Genomic DNA, 22,245 nt, shown 5'->3' on the forward strand with positions numbered 1-22,245 from the left:
GTCCTAGGGAAGAATCCTGGCCTCCCCCTTGCACGGCCCTGACGGCATCTGGCCTCTCAGTAGATGAGCGAGTGGAAGCGCCTTCCACCCCAGGCCCTAAGCTCCTACAGAACAGGGACTGCAGCACGCAGCTCCGGCCGACCCACAGGCTGTGCCCAGGGCTGGACTCACGGGAGATGCCCCAGAAAAGCTTCCCGAGCCAATGGAGGAAAGAGGATGGAGGAAGGAAGGAAGGAAGGAACGGAATCTTACTTTTCTTCTGGGTCATGATGACACAGTTCACCAGCCCAATTACTAGCAGACCCAAGGCTGTCACTCCCACGATCAGCCCTAGAAGGAAAAGAGAAGCTCAAAACAGCTGCAAAAAGCAAACTCGGATGTCCCAGGTGGCAAGCAGGTCAGTTAATGACCAAAGGTGGCTGGCGTTGTCACAGGCGAGGGGCAAGCCAGGGTCAGAGGCTCTCAAATTCAATTAAAGAACAACCCGAAAACCGTGTGCCAAACAAAACACGTCTGTGGGCTGCATACAACCTCAGGGCCACCAGTTTGAGACCTTGGCCTGATGCAGTCCTAACCCCAGAAGGGAAGCCCCCAAGATGACCTGGCCCAGCCCAGCGTCTTCATAGCCTGATGGGTTCATCAGAAACGACAACCAGGAGACCAGCTCCCCGACCTCTCCTCTCCCCACCAGGGGCTCTCACTGACAGCACTGCGTCTCGGGAGAAGACAAGTCCCCCCAGCACTGCATCACAGCAGAGTACAGCGTCCAGCCCACAGCAGGCTCTGAGTAAGCCTCTGAGACAGGAGGGAGGAGGGAGGGGCCCTCTTGTGACTTACCAATTGGAAGGGAGAAGTTGCCAGTGATGAGCCCTTCAGCTGGGGGGCTTGGAACCATCGGGGGGAGGGGGGAGGTGCCAGGAGCTGTGCTGGGCCCGCGGGTCAGCTCCGCGTGATGGGATCTCGTGGACCCTGGCTGGGGCACAGAGGCTGGCTCCGAGGCCACTCTCGGGGTGGGAAGCACAGACTTGCAGATGGCATCCATGCTGGCATTGCCGGGGACGGCCACCGAGCTACAGCTGCGGACGAGGAGGCTCGGTTGGGGGCAGCAGAGGGCTCAAGGGCTCAGGGTGGCTGGGCTCACCGGCAGGAGCCAGGCCAGTGGGCAAGGGCCCCAGCCGGCGGGATGGAGGAATGAGTATGTGTGCCATACCCTTTCTCAGGACCACTCCTTCCTGTTCCCACTCCCGCTCTCCCCAAGCTCCCCACCCAGTCTTGACTTCCAGGGCAAGGCTACTGTTCACCGTGCTGTCTGTCCTGGGGGCCACCGGCAGATAAACCGGCCCTGGCGTTGAACCGGGCTCAGCAATGCCTCCACCCAAGGGAGCAAACGGGGGCCTCCAGGCCCCATGGCCCAGCCGCTCTGTGCTCCAGACCCCAGAGTCACTCAGGGACAGCCCCTCCCTGCTCCCCTAGAACCAGGGGACCCAGCCACTCACTTCCGGTGGGGCCTGCAAGTATCTGTGGACGACGTCCTGTCGGAGAACGTCCCTGGGGCACAGGCAGCACACACCACGTTTGATGTCGCAGTTCCTTCAAGGAAAAATTGGAAGCTGTCACCAGCTCAAACACTCTGTGGACCAGGTAGGCCTTGACACTGGAGCCCCGGGGGACATCTGAGGGGCCCACAGACCTCTGTCTGCACCTCTCCCCCTAAATACACACACGCACGCACGCGCGCACACACACACACACACACACACAGAGCTGGGCGGTGTTTGTCTTTAACCAATTCGAGTGACTTCCTGGTCTCCAGGGTCACATGGGTTCATCTTCCTGTGGCATGACCTGATGTTCCAGTAGCTTAGGGCTTAATCTGATCCATCTCTGGACCCCCAGGGCCTAGCACACAGCAGGTGCCTAACTAGGAGCCTGAAGGAAAGAACGAATGAGGGAAGTGGGCACAGATGGATGGCTACCACGTTTCCAGGCTGGGCTGATGGGTTGATACTGCAAAGGAAAGGCCCAAGGGGGTCCCCAAGGACCTCTGGCCCTCGCCCCACACATACCTGGCTTGGCCACGCCGAAGCCGGGCGGGCACTTGCGCAGCAACCCGCAGACCTGGCACCCCTCCTGCCTTGGAAGTATGCAGTACCTGCCCGGCTCGCAGGTGCAGATGCGATTCTGCTTCAAAGTACAGGCTTGAGTTTCCACTTGGCCTAGAGGAGTGAGAGGGCGGCCCAGGGTCATTCGTGCCTTCACCGGCCCTGCCCATGGCCACCCCTACTCTGCCCTCCCAGCCACCCACCGCCCACAGAGAGCTCTGATCTCCCTCAGGCTGGCGGATCCCCTCTGCAGGGGGCAAAAAGAACACTGGCCAGGGAGTCCCAAGGCCTGCGGTCCTGCTCCAGCTCCATCCCAGCATGAGCGAGCAGGCCTACTCTCTGAGGCACGACTTCCTGGACTCTAAAGTGGGCAGTCTTCGTGCTGCGGCCCTGGGCCTGCCTGTCCCATGGGCCATGTGCAAGGATTCAGTGAGACAGAGGATGGAAGCGCCATGGATAAACAGTAAAGGGCTGTACCCATGAACCTCATGCTCTGGGCATAACAACTGGTCTGGAGTGATCCCAGCCAGCTTTCAGCCAAATGGCCTGAAGCGCCTGGTGGCCAGGGGCGGATGCTGGGGACCACCCCCTCTCTGGGCCTACTCACCGGTGCTGCAGCGGGAGCCACAGCTCAGGCACTCGGGGAGCCAGTTCCAGAGCTGGGTGTATGTGCTGTCCTCGCAGGGGACACACACCGTATCTGAGGTCTCGTTGCAGAAACTTTTTGCACGGCAGCCTGAGAAAACAAAGGCCAGAAGTCTCAGTGAGGTGGGGCTTCTGCCAGGACCCTGGGCTCATCCACTGTTCCCCAGAGCCCCAGAGTTCTGAAGCCTAGGTGGGAAGGCCCATTGATGGAGGTGCAAGTCCTCCATCGACTCATCTCATATCTAACATGAGCCAGCTGCCATTCCATTTCTGAACCCCCACTGCTCATAAAACATCTTCCCCTCTGCTCTTTCCAGATGCCTGGAATTCCACTATTGGACTTTGCCTATTACTAGTCAATAATACTTTAGTGAGAACTAGTTTGCCAGTTCTTTTCTTCTTTAGAGTTGGGTAAAATTCTCCACCTGGGGGTATGAACTCAAGGAGAAAAAGGTAGTAGGAATGTAGTCCCTGGGGGACTCCTGAAGGCCTGGAGAGAAGGCACGCCAGGGAGTGGGAGAATGCCCACGGCATATCTTTAGGAAGTTTCCCTTCTGAGCCCTGCCCCCATTCCTAAACTGCCAAAGTCACTGCTCTGTTAATCTAGTAACTTCTTAGAGACTCTGCCAGTTACCAGAAGAAAGAAGAGTCCCTTCCCCTGGGGTCCCTTACAATGGCTGTGGGAGGTGAGAGGTACACATGGGCCTGCACACATCTCAGACTAATGCTCAGAGCCCTCCAGTGGATCTGGATCCTGCAGAATAAAAGTCAAGCTCTTCACCATGGTCCCTGCTCGCTTACTTACTTACTCACTCTGGGCCACACACTAGCCTCACTGTTTCCCAAGTTCACCAAATAGGCCCCCACCTCAGGGCCTTTGCATCTGCTGTTGTTCCCGCCTGGCGTGCTGTTCCCTATATATGTGCATGACTCACTGCCTCACCTCTTGCATGTCTCTGCCCAAGTGTCAGCAACTCAGATAGGCCTTCCTGACCACCCTGCATAAAGCAGCGTGTCCTACTCCATCTGTCTCCACCTGCCTTACTCTGCCTCATTTTCTTTTTTTTTTTTTTTTAAAGATTTTTTATTTTTTCCTTTTTCTCCCCAAAGCCCCCCGGTACATAGTTGTGTATTCTTCGTTGTGGGTTCTTCTAGTTGTGGCATGTGGGACGCTGCCTCCAGCGTGGTCTGATGAGCAGTGCCGTGTCCGCGCCCAGGATTCGAACTAACGAAACACTGGGCCGCCTGCAGCGGAGCGCGCGAACTTAACCACTCGGCCACGGGGCCAGCCCCTCTGCCTCATTTTCTTCACTGCACTTACTCTCTGACCTCTCGGCTCATCTATTTCCTCTGCTGGTTTATCTGTCGGTCCCTCTATTAGAACGTAAAATCCACGAGGGTGAGGATTTTGTCTGCCCTGCTCTCTGTTGTATTCCTAGCACTTAGAACAGCGTCTGGCACACAGCAGATGCTTTATAAATAATATAGGAATGAATGGTTAAATGAATGAATAGATGGATGGCAGCGGGAGTCAGGCCACCTGGCTGTCCCAACTGGGGCCAGGCCTCAGGTCCACCATCTGTGAAATAGGTAAGCATTCATTGACTCAGTCAAATATGTACTGAGCACCCACTATGTGCCAGGCATGGGGATTCGGTGGAGAGCAAGCCCACAGTGGTGGCAACAAAAGAGGAGTCAGGCCATGATTGCAGCGTGACAAGGGCTGCTGCCATGGGGGAAGCCAGGCGCACGGGAGCTCAGAGGAGGAACGAGACCTGGCCAGGCAGTGTAGGCAGGCTTCCTGAAGGAGGAGGACATCTAAGCTGAGGTTGAAAGGATAAATAGGAGTCATCCAGGGGAAAGAGTTTGGAAGTGCACCAGGAAGAGGGGACAGCATGTGCAAAGCCCCAAAAGCAAGAGGGAGCATGGGGCCAATTCATGGAACCAGAAGGAGTTCAGTAAGCTGCTCCCCCAACCTCTGTGCACACGCCCCCTCCAAGGCACCAGCCCCTAGCAACCCAGCCAGTCCGAGGGTTGGGTCCCAGCCGCTGCCCCTCACCGGGTGGACACTGGCTGCACCGCCTCTGGGCCCTCTCGTCGTAGTATTCTCTTGGCTGGCACAAGTTGCTGGGCTCCGGGACAGAGCGGGGAAACACCACCTGGAGTGGGAAGGAAGGACGCCATCAGCATGGCAACCGGCGGAGTCCGCCACGCCTGACGCCAAGATCCCCGTCCCCTGTCCTGTGAATGTGTGGCCCTCTCCCTGCTGAGGCCCTACTGATTGGGGACTTCTCCACGTGGAGCAGGTAGGAGTAGAAGGGAGAGGCCCTGGCTCCCTCCACCCCCGCCTCCTCCCCCATCTGCGGCACATGCCTGTCTGCAGGTGCGGGCACTGAGCAAGCTGGCTCCTCACAATCCACGGGGCGGATGTGGGGCCCTGAAGCTGCCCAGAAGGCAGGGGTCTCGGTCACAGAGAACCACAGTGCTCAGCACAAAGCCGCCCTCTAGGTAGGATGCCTTCCCTTCCCTCTTGCACCTGGGAATTGCCCCTTCGTCCTTCCAGCTCCCCCAGGCTGGTTCAGGTTCCTCTTCCTCTGGGCTCTCTCTGAACACTGGATATGGTCCCTTCTTATGATCATCTCATCATGCTGAAATGGGGTGCCTATTTGTCCTTCTCTCCCCGTGGGTGCACGTGTGTGCACATGCACACACGCACACACACACACACACCACACATCTGTAATGGAGAGGGCAGAAATGACGGCCTCGTCATCTCTAGACCCTCAGCCTCCAACGCAGGGCCCACAGCAGAGTTGGGGCCCGTAGAAGGCTATTTGTTGACGGCCGTGATGATGACAGTCACCATTTCTTGAGCACTTACAGGGTGCCAGGCACCGTTCTGAGGGCCCCAGGTACTCCAGTCAGTGGAGGCCGTTGCTCCCCACTCTGACCCCCTTTACCGGCAGGGCACTCCTCTCCCGCTGCCGGGGATGTTGCCTGATAATGGCTCCCAGCTTCCAGGTTCCAGAACCCCCGAGGCTCAGGCTGCAGGGAGGGAGGCTCAAGTTGCCTTCCCCTCCCACTCCACAGCACCCCCAGCCTGCTCACCCGCCCGGGAGTAGCCCGGGTGTCGGGAGCCATGCCTGCCAAAGCCTGAGGCAGCGGGGCCCTTGGCTGGCCCCTGCATCGAGGAAATCGGACCTGGAAACCCAGCTGCCTTCCCGCTCAGCCTGGCAGGCAGCCCCAGACCCACCCGAGCTGCATGCAGCTCAGTGCTAATAGCTGGAAGCCATCAGGGGATGACCCCAAGGGGCTGGGGTTTCGTTCTGCGGAGCAATCTGTGACTTCTTGCCCCACGCACTTGCCTGAGCTGCCTCCTCCACCGGGAACAGACTGATGCTTCCTTTCACAAAATTTCATTTGTCCCTTCTGACAGCAGCTTCCCCCTGAAGGCTGCCCTGCCCGCACCCCTCCCTCAATAATCACTCGGACCCAGAATCCCAACCTTCCTCCATCAGGGTTCCTGGCACACGGGGCTGGACCCCCACCAGCTGGGCGCCCTATGAGGTTGTGCGCTGGGGGTGACTTCTTGCTATGACTCCAGAGCCTAGCATGCAGCAGGTGTCAGGGGTCGCTAATCTAAGCAGTGGCTTCTCTACAATGTCATTTCCTCGAGGGGCCTGACCTCAGCACCAGGGCCATGAAGCCCAAGTACAGGTGTCCCCACCATGGTGGCCTGCCCCTGGAGCCCTGCCCCCACCCCAAGCCCAGGCACAGGCTCAGAGCCAGACCCCAGGAAGTTAGCTCTAGAGAGGTTGGGAGAGATGCAGGTGGCTGGCACGGGAAGTGGGAACCATTCTGCATAGCACAGAGCCTAAAAATGTCAGTTCCATTCCCATCTGGACCATAAGCTTGCATGCCCATGGCTGGGCACACATGTGCATGCACACGCACACACACACACACGATCCCAGTCCTCCTGCACCCCTGTTGGGTCCTGGAGCCAGGCGCCTGGACAGCAGCAGGGGTCCTCACAGATGGCTTGGGACTCATAGCCCGTGTCCAAAGCACCCTAGGGGCCTGTTATTAATGCTGACTCCCACCCCAACAAACGGGGCAGCAGCTCAGGGGGTGGGCCAGGAAGCTGTGCTGTTAAAAAAAGAAAAAGAAAAAGAAAACCTCCTGAAGTGCTTCTGGTGCCTCGCTGCTGAACCTCGCTGAGCATCTGGCACCCATGGACGGAGGCAGACGGCCGGGTGGGGGCACACGGAGGAGACCCAGCGATCAAAGGCTGGGGGGCCCCCTAACCAGAGAGACCATACCTTCTGCTGTTCCCTTCACATGCACCATTCAACTGCGCATTAACTGTCCCCCCACAGGCCCCAAACAGGCCTTCCCTGCAGGCTGCTGCCGTGTGGCTTGCCTGCTCTGCCTACGCGCCCCAAGAGGCAGCTGCCCTCCCCTCAGAGAGCATCCCGGAGGGTGGGGGGGGGGGGCGCACCTCCTTCCCTGCTACCCCCTGCCCCACAGGGCAGCTGGCACAGGACCCTGTGTCCCCCACCAGTACCTAGGGGAGCCCCTCACTCATGTGGGGCCTGAGAACCACAAAGCCGGGGCAGCTGTGGCAGGGGAGAGAAATCCCCCCACCGGCCCCAGGGCAGCCTCCTTTAGCCCAGCGGGACCTGCCCTGGCTGGGGGAGGATTTCCTGTCAGGCCCAAAGGGCCTGATGGGAAAGGGCCCTGCCATGGCCAAGTGGGGGCTCTCGCTCTACCCACAGGCCAGGGATTCCTGGACAAAGGCAGGCAGCTGGACCCCCACGGCCCCCAGGCCACTGCCCAGCAGCCGGCCCTCCAGGGTCTCTTCCTGTCTGGATCTGGCCACAAATACCCTCCCCTCCACTTCCTCCTGCTGCCCTGTGAGGCTCCAGCCCTGAGCCGCTGGCAGCTGGCGAGGGGTCAGCCCTCCCTTGAGCAATCTCGAGGCCTGTTTATCCTCTTGGACAGAAAAAGAAAAAAACCCACAGCCCTGTCATGGCTAAACAATGAGGAACAGAAAGCCCCTGCGCAGAACGGGACAAAAGGTCACTCCCTCCATGGCAGCGCTCCTCGAGAAGGGCGGCCCGGACCCCAGCCCTGGGCGCCGGCCTCAGGCCAGCGCAGGGGCCGCGAGGGCCGGGGTCCCTGAAGGCCCCCAGAATGTGGCGAGCAGCCTCCGGGAAACGTGGGGCTATGGCAGCTTCCAGTCCCTTTGGCTGGCCTTGGGGAGGCTCAGATCTATCTATGCACCTCCCACCCACAGGGAGCTCTGACATTCTGAAATGAGGAAATAAATCGGACAGTACTCGATTCACCCAGCATGTTTAGCAGACTCAAGGTTTCAAAACACAGGGGCCCCAGGTGAAAATCTGGAAATCACTGATGAGCGTCGGTCACCCATCTAACAGGTGGGAAATCTGTGACGCCGTGCGAGGCGGGGCGGGGGGGCGGGAGGAGGAGATAGATGATGGATGGACAGATGAGAGATAGACAGCAAGTCAGAGAGAGAGAGAGAGGTAGGTAGGTAAGAGAGGAGGAGAGGAGGAGAGATGAAAGGAGGGAGGGAGGGAGGACCCATCTGACATCCAATGTGTGAGGCAGGTCTGACTGTGCCCATTTCACAGATGAGGAGGTGGAGATGGAAAGAGGCAAAGCCACCTCCCGGGGTCTCCAAAGGCTCTGGGCCATTCCAGGGCTGGCTGGCAGCAGGCTAACGGAGGACTGTGCTCAAGGAGGCCATGGGGGCCCAGCCCTCACCCACCGCAGGCCTTGGAGCTGCCTCACAGCCCCATTTCCTCTCCTCAGCACTGGGCTCCCCCCTCCCACGACAGGAGGAACCCACAGTCCGGAGGAGCTAGCACCTACTGTCTCCCAGGAGCGGCTGTGTGCTAGACGCACCGTCTGGGACGGTCTCCCCCCACTTCACAGATGCTCAGAGACGCGAAGCGACGTGCCCAAGGCCACACTGGACCAGCTGTAGGCCTTGCCATCCCCGTCCTGCCGCCCTTCTCTTTGGGGCCCAAGCTTCCCTTTCCCCTCGACACAGACCCAGCACCCCTGCCCACCAGGGGGTCTCCATCCTGCTCCAGGTTCTCAGCTTTGGCCCTTCAGGGAGGAAGGAAAACAATGGGATATTCGTTAAGCACCTACTATGTGCCAGGCCAGGCACCTTATAGAAGCCCACTTCCCCTGAAAAAGCTGGTGGGCGTGTGCCCATTTCACAGCGCAAGGAGATCAAGGCACTTGTCTGAGGTCATCCAGGAAGGAGGAGGTGGCCCTTGGATGTGACTCTTGCCCTGATCCCACTGGGGGATCTTTGGTCCCCTACTCGGGACAGCTGAAGGAGCCAGATGCAGGGATCCACCATCTGCCTTCGTCCTTGAGTCACTGCCATGCCACCAGCCCCCTCCAGCCACCTCCACACCGAGCAGTGACCGGAGTACTGACTCACATGGGCACACATGCTGTCTCTTACACACACACACACACACACACACACCCCAATGCAGGGAACCCTCTTGGCCTCAGGCCATGATGCTCTGACCTCAGCTCTGACCTGGTTCACCAGGTGGCCACCCAGGAGCCTCAGAACGAACCCGTCTTCTGCAGCAGCCGGGGACACTCAGTACCTGGGCCCTGGCTCTGCCCAGAACTGCATGAGTCACCGGGCTCCTGAGAGGCCCATCCTTGGCTGGCAGCCCCTCAGCAGGCAGGGGCAGGGGCAGCACAGGCTCAAAGGAGGAGTCTGCGAGTAGGGAAGCTGATTGGCAGCTGTGCCGAGTGCTGGAAGCATGTGTGGCAGCCAATGAAGACCGTGACAAGGCCCAGCACTGGGGGCAGGATTGAGGCACAGCAGCTCAGGGCGGGCAGGAACCTCAGACATCATCTCAGACGACCTCCCATTTAGTGGTGGAAAGTCAGGAGCAAAAGTGGAAACGTTCATTCATTCATTCAACAAACATACTGAGCACCTGCTGTTGTGGGTACCGGGCATACCGCATGGAACACATCCAAGTCCCTGCCTCGGGGGGCTGAGCTCCAGGGCAGGAGACACAGACATGCACAGGAGAAAGTGTGAGATGCTAGTAGAGAGGAGGAAAAAGGAAACGCAGGGTGGGGCCTGGACCACAGGGAGAACATGCTCAGTGTGCCTGCGCGCAGCCAGGAGGCCAGGGCAGCTGGGCCACCGTGGGCGAGGGGGAGGGTCCTGGAGACCAAAACAGCAGCAGCACCTTCTCCTCAAAGCTTCTCCAAGCCAAGCATCGCGCAGAGCTGTCAACACGCGTCACTGTCTCTCTGAGCCCTCGTCCCTGCATGGCGAGGTGGTACCGTCATTAACCCCAAGTCACAGAGGAGAAGCCTGAGACTCAGAGAGGTCTCACCTCCAGCCCTGTTTCTTCCCTAGCATCAAGCTGAGGCCTGTGTCTCCGTCACCCCAGGAAGACTGGATTTCAACGCCTGGGCCCACCCGAATGTCCTCCCTCCCCCACTCAGGCACCCCCTCTACTGTGGGCCGTAACGACTTCTCTGTGCCTCAGTTTCCTCATCTGTAAAACGACAGCATGGGCCTGGTTGATGTTCTAAGCCCTTTCCAGCTCTGGCTTCTTAAAGACGGGTGTCAAAAAGCTCAGCCTCTCCCAAGACCTCAGAAGTACTGGGTAGGTGGCTGGCCCACCCACATGTGTGGTGGAAAAAGTGAACGAGCTGGGAGATGGGAGATGGGGGCTGGGGCTTGAGGCAGGGCTGAGGGGGGTGGTACAGGGTAGGGCTTCCACATCCCAGCCTCTGCCCCTCGTCCCCTTTCCCAAGGTGAGGGCAGCCTGAGCAGGTGGCCTCTGGGAGGAAAGGTCAGAGGGGTCTGCCCTCCCAGGCCCACCGGACACCTGGCATCAGAGGAGCAGCACCAGACTTTGGTTAGAGGGCAGGTACACACGCTGGTTCTGGGGGACTTGGGGACGTCACTTACTCTCTCTGTAAATGGTAACATACGCCTTGCCCCGCCTCCTCCTCGGGCTCCACTGGACGGAACCAAACCATAGAACTGGGCTCTTTCTGCCTGGGTTTCAGCTGAGAACAGGCAAGGTGAGGACGAGACCCTGGGCGGCAAGCTGCCGGGTTCAGGTGAGGCGCTGGATGGCCATGTGCACCTGGCACAGGAGCGGCTTCCCTCCCACCTGGGGGGCAAGTGCGGGGAAGCTGGCCTATGACTCTTGGTGTTCCGAGGTCACCCACAGGCTGGCCCCAGCTCCAATCCTCAAGAAGCCTAAAGTCAGGAGACCACGGCGGGCCAGCGGCTGTGACAGTGGAGTGCGGGCCCTGTTGGGGCAGAGGGAGGGGGAGATTCCCACAGGCCAGATGGGAGCTTCCTAGGAGAGTGGCCTTGGGTGGTCTCAAAGGGACTTTACTCAGGAGAAATACCTGGAGGGGTGATGGGACCCCAAAATAAAGAGTCTGGGTGAGTGGCCCAAATCTAGGGGCTAGAGGGCACTTCAGTGGCCAGAAGACACAGTGTCCAGCATAAGGGACAGCAACGCGGCTGAGAGTCCCTGAAAGAAAGAGGCTTGAGGCCTGGCAGGGGCAAGGCTGCCAGCCAGACAGGACTGACCTGGTGAGTCACGCACGACCTTTCCGCCCCCTGCTCCTCCCTTCCCTGCGCTCTCCCCACCCTCCCCCAGGATCAGAAACCGCAGCTAGCGGCTGGGCTGGGGGAAGGAGACGAGCTCAGACAGGGACCTCACCAGGGCCATCAGCCAGCGAGGGGTGGAGGCAGGCGGCCAAGCAGGTCTCTCAGCTTCTGGAACGCTGGTCAGCTCTCGGGGAACTGGGCAACCCGCACCAGCTGACCTCCTGCCTTCCACTCCCAGCCTGAGACCCTGCACGTCCCCCAAGGTGGGGCCTCGGTCCTTCTCCTATTTATAAATAGACAGTGAGAGAGAGGAAGGCAAAGAGGGGCAGGGGGGGAAGGAGGAAGAAGTCGCCGCCACCAAGACGGTGACATGGGAAAGCACTAAGCCTGGGGAGCCCTCTGCTCTTCCTGCACCCATGAGCACAGCACCTTTGGGGTCTTCAAGGCTTTTTCATTTTCTGGAGACCCCCCCCTCCTTAGATGCCAGTGCCCAGCACCCCAGGGCAGGAGTTCTGCTGAAGGAGGCCACAGGGAGAAGCCTTTTCTCAGAGCCAGAAAGACTGACAGAGACTGTCCAGAGCCAGGAGGAGCACCCAGTGTGTGCAGACACAGTGCTGGGCACTCGCTCGCTCACATGCACTCTCCTACAATGAGGTCCGTAACACCTCATTTTCGAGATGCAGAAACAGAGGCTTGCAAAGATTCAATACTGTATCCAAGGCCACGCAGCCAGTGAGCGTCAGACAGGAACTAGTCACAGCTGCATTGCCTCTATGTCCTCAGACAGCTTTATACCCTGTGATCTTGTCCTGCCCCCTTACTTTACAGAGGAGGGGCCCAGAGAGGGAGAGGCACTCCTCTGAGAACATACAGTGAGCAAGCAAAAGGGACTCCAGGGTCCCAGGGGCAGACGCCGCAGCTGTGGGGAGGGGCAGGGGCGTCAGTCCAAGGACCAACCCAGGGACCCCCTCACAGGAGGAAACTGTCTTCAAGCAATAGAGAAACCACATCATTTGCATGGCAGGTCTCCGGGGCCCCGGGGTGTGGTGGGGTGCAGCCACAACAGGCCCGGCCGATGCAGCGACGGCACCGGGCAGGCGTCACGGAGAGGAACAGCATCTGCGTCAGGAAGGACCAACCACATCACAGGCAGTGGCCCAGGGGTGACACATCCCACTCCCGGCCTACTGCCTGTGATGTCGCTTTAGAAGTGAGCTGGGGGCAGACAGGAAGCCCGGGCTGCTATCTGGTTCTCGGGGCCAAGTGCTAAGTGCCAGGGTGCCAAGGTGCCTGGGTGTGGTGCCTGTCCCAAAGGAGCCCTTAGTCTAGCTGCAGAGAAGACCCCCAGCCTTCCATCCCCCCACCGCAGCCTGTCGACATCGCCCCCTCAATCCCGGCCATGGAGCCGTTCCCCTCACCCTCTGCATCTCTCGCCAGCTACAGCCTCCTCACTCTCGGTCCCCAGCCTCATGTTCCTTTCCAAATGGGCTGGAAGCCAACTTCCTACATCCAAGTCTGGCCTTGCTTAAAAGCTTCCATTGACTCTAATGCCCTCAGGCCTGAGCTCAATGTCCTCAGCTCGGGGCCTGCTGCCCGTCTCACACCTGACATGACGGTCACCCGTCACCGCCTCATCAGAGCAGCACGGCTCCCTCACCCTCCTCCACGCCTTTACCCCTGCTGTTCCCTCTGTCCAAATGCCCTGAGCCCCCCAGGCTCCCCTTGCAGGGCTAGCTCCTCAATATCTAGAGTCTTCTCTACTATCATCTCAAGGAAACCTTCTCTGAACCCCAAGACAGGGTCAGAGGTCCCTCCAGGGGGCTCCAGTGACAAGCCGGACATATCTCTGTACTGCCCAGACCACTTTTCAGTTAATTATTTGTTTCCCTGTATTCTCCCTCTGCACACTCTAGTGTGAGCTCTGAGCCAGACACCCGGGTTTTCAGCCCAGTTCTGCCATTCACCAGCCTCAGTTTTGTCACCTATAAAATGGGGACAAAAATAGTGCCCACCTCATAGGCTTGTTATGATTCAGAGCCACCGCACGTAGAATACTGGTCGTTCACCAGGCCGGCAGCGAGAGCCGAGCATTGCTCGTCAGGTTATTACTCATCCCTCTCTGCCCAGCCCAGGGCCTGGCCCACAGCAGGTGCCTAACAGATGCTCAACTGTTTAACTGAAGCCCCAAGTTTTAATTTTCAATTAGTTGAAATGAGTTGGGGCCAGCATGAAACTGGGCAGGAAATGGGCTTATAAAGAGAGGGGAGGTGTCCCCAGTGGGGAGAGACTGAGTGCAGCTTTAGACCAGAGTCCCTCCGGGCCACCGCGATTACATCTGGGTGGTGGTTTAAGTGCAGAGCTTGGCGCCCCACCGTCTGGGGTGCAATCTTGGCTCTGCCTCCTGCGAGCTGAGAGCGGAACCGTAGCTTAACCTCTGTCCTCAATGGCCTCTCCTATAAAAAGGGGACAAGAATGGGCCCCCCACACCAGGGGAGCTACGAGGACTGAAGGCACTTGGTGTGTGTAACGCATTAGATTCCTGCCTGCCACCCCCGAAGCACCCCCGGAGGTCAGTCCCAGCCCTCGGTTCATTGCACTCTCCCAGCATCTCCCAGTCCCCATGGGAAGTGACAGAGACGGGCACTTTAATCCCTACCTCAGCACTGAGGAAACCCAGAGCACAGTGACAACCTGCTCTGGATGCAGTCAGACAGGTCCCCGGGAATCCCAGCTTGCTGCCAGTGTGGGCTCTTCACATCTGCCCCCTAAGATGAGCGGGCCAGCCCTGCCCAGCCTCAGGCCCACCCCATCAGTGCCTGGGGCCGCTGAGGTCAGCCTGTGGCTGACCACGAGAGCTCCAGGACCACAGAGGCTGACCCTGACCAGAATCAGGTCACCCGGCCTAGGCAGGGGCCAGAGGGGTCTCCCATCCCTCTTCCTTCTGAGAGCCTCTGTCCCCACCTGAGCTCTTTGGTCCCGTCCAGACGATCGGAGCCGCCAGTGGCAGGCTCACCTGGGGCAAGCCGGACCTGGAGCCTCTGCGAGTGGCGGACAGGAGCCAGGCCGGGGGTCAGCAGGAGGAGGGGCAGGCAGGGGTGTCCAGGATGCTGGTGGGGGTCCCTCTAATGAAAGCGCAGTGCTGGGAGCCCTTCCCCGGGGAATCACTGTAAAGTCCAGACCTGGGCCCTCTGAGTGGGGCCATGTGGCAGCCAGAGCTGCACTCCGCACCCCCCCCCCCACAAAGCCACCAACTCCCCTCACCACCCCCCCAGGCTAACACCTGGGGCCAAAGGACCCTAAAGCAGGTGTGGGTGGGGTCCTCGAGGATCTCAACTTCCACCTGGGGCAGCTGAGGTTCAGAGAAGAGAAGGAAGCAGCCAGGCCCTCCCGAGCTGGAGTCCAAGCCAGGACCAGGCCTCAGACCCCTGACTCCCAGCCCCATGCTCGGGTCCCTTGCACAGCCTCTGGCATCTCTCCTGGAGAAGGCCTTCCACTGATGGCTGGAAGACATCCCCGCGCAGCCCGCCTGCCCCAAACCCCTTCCCGCTGCCCACTCCCCCTCGGACCCACTCAGTTCCCTGAACCTGCAGCCACAGCAGCCATACCTACTGCAGGGCCAAGCTCAGACCGAAACAGACGGGTGGGCCACTGTCTGGACAGCAAACACAAACAAACAAAACCCCCTGGGGATTTCTGCCCCGTCTCTGGTCAGAGCGGCTGGTCGGCCCAGGCTCCGAAGCTGGGTACAAAGCTGTGGTTTGCTGGCCTCTCGAGGTCATTCAGCGCTGCCAGTCTGCCCCACACATGCCCACTCCGTGTCTGCTACCAAGAGTGGGAGGGCAGCTGGCGCCTGGGGCCTGGGAAGCGGGGTCTGCAGCCTCGCTCTTCACATGCAACACGTAGAGTGAATGAGCTGGCTAACGGGCCTCCTGTTCTAGTGACAGCATCAACAGGCTAGTGACCATAAAGCTCCACAGATGACACTGGGATGGAGCCTGCTCCACCCTCCTCCTTGGCAAAGATCCGGAGGCTCAGAGAGGCAGGGCGCTGTGTCACAGTGAACAGGACAGCAAGGCAGAGACAAGACCAGAGCTGGAGTCTGGGGCCCTGGCCAGCTGCCACCCAGCCCCAGACTCCCCCCAGCATGGCTCAGACTTGGGGAAGAAGGAAATCTACTCCTCCGAACCCCAGTCGGTAAGCAGACACCTCCTCTCCGGTGTGCACCCTGAGTGCCTCAAACCACAGTGATGTCACCTCCTCCACCCGTGACCTCACAGCACGCCACGGTTCTTCAAGGAAACATCCTTCCCCACTCAAGGCTTCCTTGAACCTGTGGGCTCCCAGACAGCAGGCCCTGCCGTGGATGCCCACAGCACGGACCCTCCCACAGTCAGGGGCCCCAGACGGGCTGGCTTCTGATCTTACAAGGTGCTGCGTAGGCACTAAGGGGCAGGGAGGCGGGAACCCAGGAACGCTGCTCCGCCTGAGGGGTCTGCATCTTGTCTTGGATGCAAGCTGACAGATAGCCAGGAATTTTTGATGCTACTGGGGCCTGAGTCAAAGAAATAATTCCAGCCAAAGCGAGCAGGATTGAGGTCAGCAAGGAGAGAGACTAGGAAGCGACGATATTCATGGTGGGGACTGCTGGACTCTCCTTCCCAGGAAAGTCTGTAGACCCCCTCATCCCCCAATCTGTGGTCTTTGTCAAGCATACTGAAAGCTGACATTTCTCAACATTCCGGGAGAGCACTGGGATCAATCCTGTTAGGTTTTATAGATAGGGGTGCTTAGGCCTAGAGAGGTTAAGTAACCTGAGCAAGGTCACACAGTGAGCCAGTGACGGTGCTTGCATGGGAACACTGGTTTCCTGACACCCAGTGCACTGCTCCTTCCTTGGAGCCTTGCTGTCTTGGAAGTCACTTCACGGGCTGTCAGAGGCCGGGGAACGGACAGCACGACCTCAGAAGAGCCTCCACAGGGCTTCTCCTCCTCAGGGTCACAGATAAACAGAAGCTTCAGCATCACAGAGGTGGGAGATGGGAGAGATTTTAGAGACAGCCTGGCAGCAGCCCACACCCATCTCGCAGGGGGAAAGCTGAGGCGTTTGCATCCCTCTCCCAAAGAGGCCACGAGACCCTCTGTGCCACGCCAAACGTACTCCTCGCCCACCCTCAAACGACCTACAGCCTGGCACTCGCTGAAAGCAAGGGGCAGACTTCCTGACCCGGCCACTTCGCCACATGCTGGGGTCCTAAGGTCAGGTAGTTGGGTGGGTGGTGTGAGACGCCCCGCAAGGGGGCAGCGGGGCAGGAAGCAGAGCCGGGAAAAGGGGCAGGAAGGAAGTTGTTCAGAGACATCGGGCAGGAGCTCTGGGCAACTGGAGTTCTGCCACCCACACCATGGGGGCCCCCAGCCCGGGGACGGAGAATCTGACTCCACAGTGGCCCGTGCCTCAGCCTGAGCATTGCCCCATGACCAGAGTCCGGTCAGACCCCACAAAGCCACGGACGCTCGAATAGCCACCAGCAGGCTGCCCAACCTATAAAGCACGTTTACTCCTGACAACCAGCCAGCATGGTGGGGACCATTCCCATTTTACAGACGGGAACACTTAGGCTTCCAGAGATGAAAAGACTCGCCAAGGTCACACAGCCTGTAAACAGCAAAGTAAGGATTTGAGCCAGGGTCTGTCCGATGCTGAGCCCCGGGCCCTTCCCCTAAATCATCAGTGCTGCTTCCCTGCGGCCCGGCAGAGTGTCCGGAACTGGGAGCCACAGCGTCTCCACTTTGTTCCTGTTCCCTGCTAGCACCCCCTCCCCACCCTCACCCCAAGCTTCCCTCCCTGCCTTCTTCCGGGCAAGTCACATGCCTCCTGGGCCCTGAGTCACTGCCAGTGGGTGGCCCCGTCACGAGCCAGGTGGGGATGTGGTGGGGGGAACACACCATCCTCAGCAGACCCAGTGCAGCAGGGAGACGAGCCCAGAGAGACAGCTCGAGAGAGAGAGACGAACTGCAACCCAGCCCTGCCACCCCTGGCTTTTCAAACCCTTCTGAATCATCCACGAAACCGGGTGCTTATAAAGGTCAGATGGGTATTTTTGGACAGTCAATATTTTTCAGCACCTACTCCCTACCAGGCAGTGTTCTACGCCTGGGTTCTCAACCAGGGGCAACTTCCCCCCCAGGGGACATCTGGCAATATCTGGAGACATTTCTAATTGTCGCGACGGAAGGGGCGATGCTCCTAGCATCTAGTGGGGAGAGGCCAGGGACGCTGCTGGACATCCCACAACACCCAGGACGGCCCCCACAACACCTCTGCGGCCCAGGGGTCAAGAGTGCTGAGAAGAAGACACCGTGTTCTAGGCTCTGAGCCTCTAGCAGCGGACAAGCCCACGCCCTCATCGTGCGGACCTTCTAGTGGGAAGACACAACAAAAGTGAAAGGAATATAATGGGTCATGAGAGTTATGCAGGAAAACAAAACAGGTCAAAGCAGTGAGAGCCCTGGTGGGGAGCTTTTATAGGCAGGATGGTCAGAGAAGGCCTCTCTGAGAAGAGTCCGTTTGAGCAGAAGGAAGTGAGGGGATGAGACCAGGGGATATCAGAGGGAGGAGCCTTCAAGGTGAAGGGGAAAGCTAGTGCAAAGGCCCTGATGCACGCATTGGGAGGCATGTTTGAAGAACAGAGAAGCAGTCAGCATGGCATAAAACTGAGAACTAAGCTGATGTGCGGCGTTGGATATAAAACGCATACGCACACACACACCATGGTTGGCATCAAAACTCTTCCCCCCGCCCCCCCCCCCCCCCAACACACAACCTTCCTGGCTACTCCTCTAGGAAGCCTTGGATAGCCAGGGCCACCCAATGTTTCCCAGCCCCGGGAGGGCCAGCGCTCCAGGAGCCACTGGGTCAGCCTCAGGATGACAGGGAGGACCATTCTGACACAAGAGGGCCAGGCAGGTTCTCAGCCTTATCTGCTCCCACGTCTTTCACACCCACTGGGCCCGGTGAGGAGCGCAAGGTGGGAAGCACTCTCCACGTCCACAGAGGGGAACACAAGGCTCAGTCACTTGGCCCAGGTGACAAGTGCAGTTAGGGGCACAGGCCAGGTCTGTGACCATTGGCAGTGTGGCTCCTGGAGGTCTGGAGCCGAGTCATGGTCATTTTGGGGTCCCCAGAGGCCAGCACTGGGCTGGACTTGGAGGTGGTGTCCGCGAATGTTGGGGAAATGAATGGATGAATGACACTGCCTCAAGGTGCCTGGCCACCTGCCCACTGCCCCCTGCAGTGCCTGACCACCAGGCCACATCCTCAGTGAGCACACAGCTTCCCCTCTGGGCTGTCAGGCAGAGGGCAAAGGGACATCTCAGGACAGCAGCTGTCCTGATCACCTATCTCCACTCCACTGGCCAACGTCCCCAGGCCAGCCTGGGAGCCCGCAATCTCTCCCCAACCCGAGCAGGCCCTGGGTAATGAGGAGGCAAACGGCAGCCCCTCAGCCTCAAGACTTCCCGGGGCAGACAGACCAGACCCAGCAAGGAGGGATCCCGTTGTCCCCTCCCCAGCAAAGCCAGACTGCTGTGCCCTGCCCGTTCCCACGGGAGGGCACCAAGTGCTCGCCTATCTGCCAGCTGTACTGGCATTTCCTTGTCGAAGACCAGACGAATGAAGGATGCTCGCCACTCCAGCCAGCAAACACAGCTTTTAAAGCAGACAAAAGCCCTGATGGAGAAGGAGTCAGCCACACCTGCAGCCAGCTCAGACTCCCTGGCCGATTTCTGCAAGTCAATCTAGTCACGGCCAACACTACCGAGCGCCCGCTGGGCGTGAGGGACCTGGCTGGGGGCGGGGTGGGTGCAGGGAGACAGGCAGGGGAAGGCATAGGGCAAAGAGCTTTGGAATCAGAGGGACCTGCATTGACATCCCCCCTCCACTAGCTCTGTAATCCTGGGAAGTGTCGAAGCCCCCTGAGCCTCCGTTTCCACATCGCTAAACGGGAACAGCCCACCCGCCTCTCAGGACTTGCTGTAAGGAAGGTTTCAGTGAGATTCTGGAGTGACGTCCCAGCACAGCGCCTGGCACTTGTAGGTTTGCAAAAAACGGCAGCTAATGTGCTGCTAATAATGAGGAGGAAGACCCCACGGTCCCTGACCCCAAGGAACTTTCCATCTACCGAGGTGGATAACACGCAGCTAGACTAAGAAGCAGAATGCAGTCTGTCCTTGCCCGAGAGGAAGGGCTCTGAGCGTTCAAAGAACAGAAGATCAAGTCCAAGTGGGAGAAGGAGGAAAGCCTTTCCTGAAGGGAGTGGCATTTGCAAAGGCCCTGAGGACAGGGGTCAGGGGTGTGCCACGGAGAGGGGACAGCACAGGGCACACAGATACACGATGACCATGTGTCACAGGGTGAGGGGTACAGATGCAGAGCAGTGGCAGCAAGAACCCGGATACCTCACTCACTCCGGCCTGAGACACGTGTGGGCGTTTCTGCTTGGGCCACTGGGAGCCATGGGAGGCTTCCCAGGCAGGGAGAGAGGCGCTCCAACTTGTGGAGGGCCTCCCCAGCGACACCACCAAAGAAGGTCAGTGGGAGAGGGGGCAGGGGCCAGGAGACCAGCTCATAGGCTGTGAAGACAAAAGCTGGAGGAAGGAACCTGAGCTGACACGGGAGCGACGCAAGGGAAACCCCTCAAACGACTCCAGGACCCGGTCTGGTGTCCTGCAGAGAAGCCCTGCGCCTCCCCACCAGGGGCTCACGTGTCCCTAGAGTTCCCTGGGGCCAGATGATGCCCCTCGAGGCCTGAGTCTGTGCCAGGACCCTGCAGTCAGGCTGGGGACCATAGCTGTCGGGATCCACACTCGGCTCTCAGAGCTGGGACTCTCCTGACCAGAAGGCCACCGGGGGGCCTCCTGTTTCCAGGACAACCTCCGGGGCAGCCCTAGGACCCGCCTTGGCACCCACAGTGGGTGAATCAATTCTGGTCTGACAGCCTCCGTCCTCCCTTCTCAAGAACTGGACACTAAAGATGTCCTGAACCTTGGCAAGTGAGTCACCTCACATTAGCAACAAGCCAATGTCACCTCCCACCTTCCTCCCCAGTCCAGATGTCCAGACGAGTCAGCACCCCACGCGTGGGGAAGAATAAGATCACGAGGAAGGGACGAAGGCACAGCTCCTCCCCAGCCACGGGGGCAAGGTGGGTGATGCCCCCTATGAAGGAAGAGCACCCCCATGCCCTTCCATGAAACACAAGGAGTTCTCTGAGCCTCAGTTTTCCTTCTCTGTAAAATGGGGTTACTCCATCTCACCAGACCCTGGAGACAGCCAAAAAAGGCAAAGGAGGAGCGATCTCTTTGTAGAGTCCAGCTTGCCACTGTGGCGTGTGCACCTAATATCGAGTAACAGCTCTGGGGTCTCTGCCCTCTCCACCTTCCCGGAGCCTCTCAGAGACCTTGATAACACATCTGCCTTAATAACCAGCCCAGGAGGTCTCACTCATCTCCTCTGTCGCCAGAGCTCAGGCGCCGGCCTTTGGGGCGGTCAGCCCACGGTCACCTGAAGACACTGTCTCCTCCCCACTAGCCCAGAGCCCACCGAGAACAGGCTCTGAAACGGCACACCAGGTGGCTCCCGAGGAAGGGATCTCAGCAAAGGACAGCACGGGAGGCAGCCACAGAAATAAGCTGACTGTGTCCTTATTAGGCGCTCACAGCACACCTGCCCCAGTGCTTTCAGACGCGCAGACCTAGTATTTCTCAGCAAGAGGAAAACGATAGCCCAGAGGAGGCGGAAGCCTTCTGGAGAGGGTGCCCGACATCGACAGTGGGGCAGCGTCCCAGGACGGACACCTGCCTGCCCCGCCGCGGGGTAACGGCGCGGCAACGGAGGGGTAACGGAGCTGGGGCCCAGGGTCTAGCTGGGATCCCCCCAGGGCCCGCCCGCCAGCCCCGAGAGCCCGGCCTGCGCTGGAGGAGGGACCGGGGTGCGCCCCGGGCCACGGGGGCCACAGTTCCGGGCCCCGGGGGCACGTCTGCTAAACCCAGGGTCCCAAGCGGCGAGCAGTGCGCGGCTGACCGGGCGCGGGGCGCGGTGCCGCGGGCGCTCCGAACCCCCACCCCTGTCCCGGAGCCCCGGGAGCGCGCGGTTGGGGCCCCCCGGGAATGGCGCGCCCCAGCCGGGTGGGCAGGAGGAGGCCTCCCGGGGACCGCGCGAGTCACCCACCTGGGCCGGCACGGCGCGCCCCGCGGCCCAGAGCTGCAGTCCGACGGCCAGCGCGGCCCAGAGAGCGGCGGGCGCCATGGTGCGGGCACTGCCGAGCGCCGGCGGGCCAGCAGTCCTGGCTCTCGCGCCCCCACCTCCTCCCGGGTCCTCTGCGCCGGGCGCCTCCGACTGAAAGCAAAAGCCGGCGAGCGCGGCGCCCAAGGGAGGCGGGGGCGGGGCCGGGCCGGGGCGGGGCCTGGCGGGGGCGGGGTCTGGCCGGCCTCCCGGACACGCCTCCTTCCCCGCTCCCGCCCCCCGAGCTGCCGGGCGCCCGGGCCCCGACTTGCACCCCGCAGGGCCGAGCCTGGGCCCAGCTCTGCCAACCCAGGGCTGGGTAGGTACCTCCAGCGCCGCCACGCCCAGCCCTCGGTGACCCCTCAATCTCCTTCTAACGCCCCGTCCCCTTCAAGTCACCCTTCCCAGTGGGAGGACAGGAGCCCCGCATTGGGGACAGGCTCCCACCAGGCCTGTGGCTGCCTCTAGACGTGCCCTGCGTCCACCTACCCCTCCCACCGCCCCCAGGCCCCCCACTCCCGTGGGGGTGGAGCACTAATTGGAAAAATATCCCACAA

General features: G+C 60.0%; 1 protein-coding gene across 2 annotated transcripts in view; it reads right to left on the minus strand.

Moving 5' to 3' along the window:
• The window catches only part of TNFRSF1B (TNF receptor superfamily member 1B), a 33,799-nt gene extending 11,965 nt beyond the window's left edge, over positions 1 to 21,834 (minus strand). The window contains exons 1-7 of one of the 2 annotated variants that reach the window (XM_014849759.3): positions 21,635 to 21,834; positions 4,807 to 4,906; positions 2,710 to 2,838; positions 2,067 to 2,216; positions 1,497 to 1,590; positions 838 to 1,076; positions 253 to 330 (exon numbers count right to left, since the gene is read on the minus strand). In XM_014849759.3, the coding sequence (XP_014705245.3) occupies positions 253 to 330; positions 838 to 1,076; positions 1,497 to 1,590; positions 2,067 to 2,216; positions 2,710 to 2,838; positions 4,807 to 4,906; positions 21,635 to 21,712 (868 nt within the window). In that variant the 5' untranslated portion in view covers positions 21,713 to 21,834. The remainder of the gene's footprint in view (positions 1 to 252; positions 331 to 837; positions 1,077 to 1,496; positions 1,591 to 2,066; positions 2,217 to 2,709; positions 2,839 to 4,806; positions 4,907 to 21,634) is intronic. The other variant, XM_014849758.3, reaches the window with a different exon arrangement.
• Between the last annotated feature and the right edge of the window lie 411 nt (positions 21,835 to 22,245).

This window comes from Equus asinus, chromosome 5 (assembly GCF_041296235.1).
Source record: "Equus asinus isolate D_3611 breed Donkey chromosome 5, EquAss-T2T_v2, whole genome shotgun sequence".
Taxonomy (NCBI): Eukaryota; Metazoa; Chordata; class Mammalia; order Perissodactyla; family Equidae; genus Equus; species Equus asinus.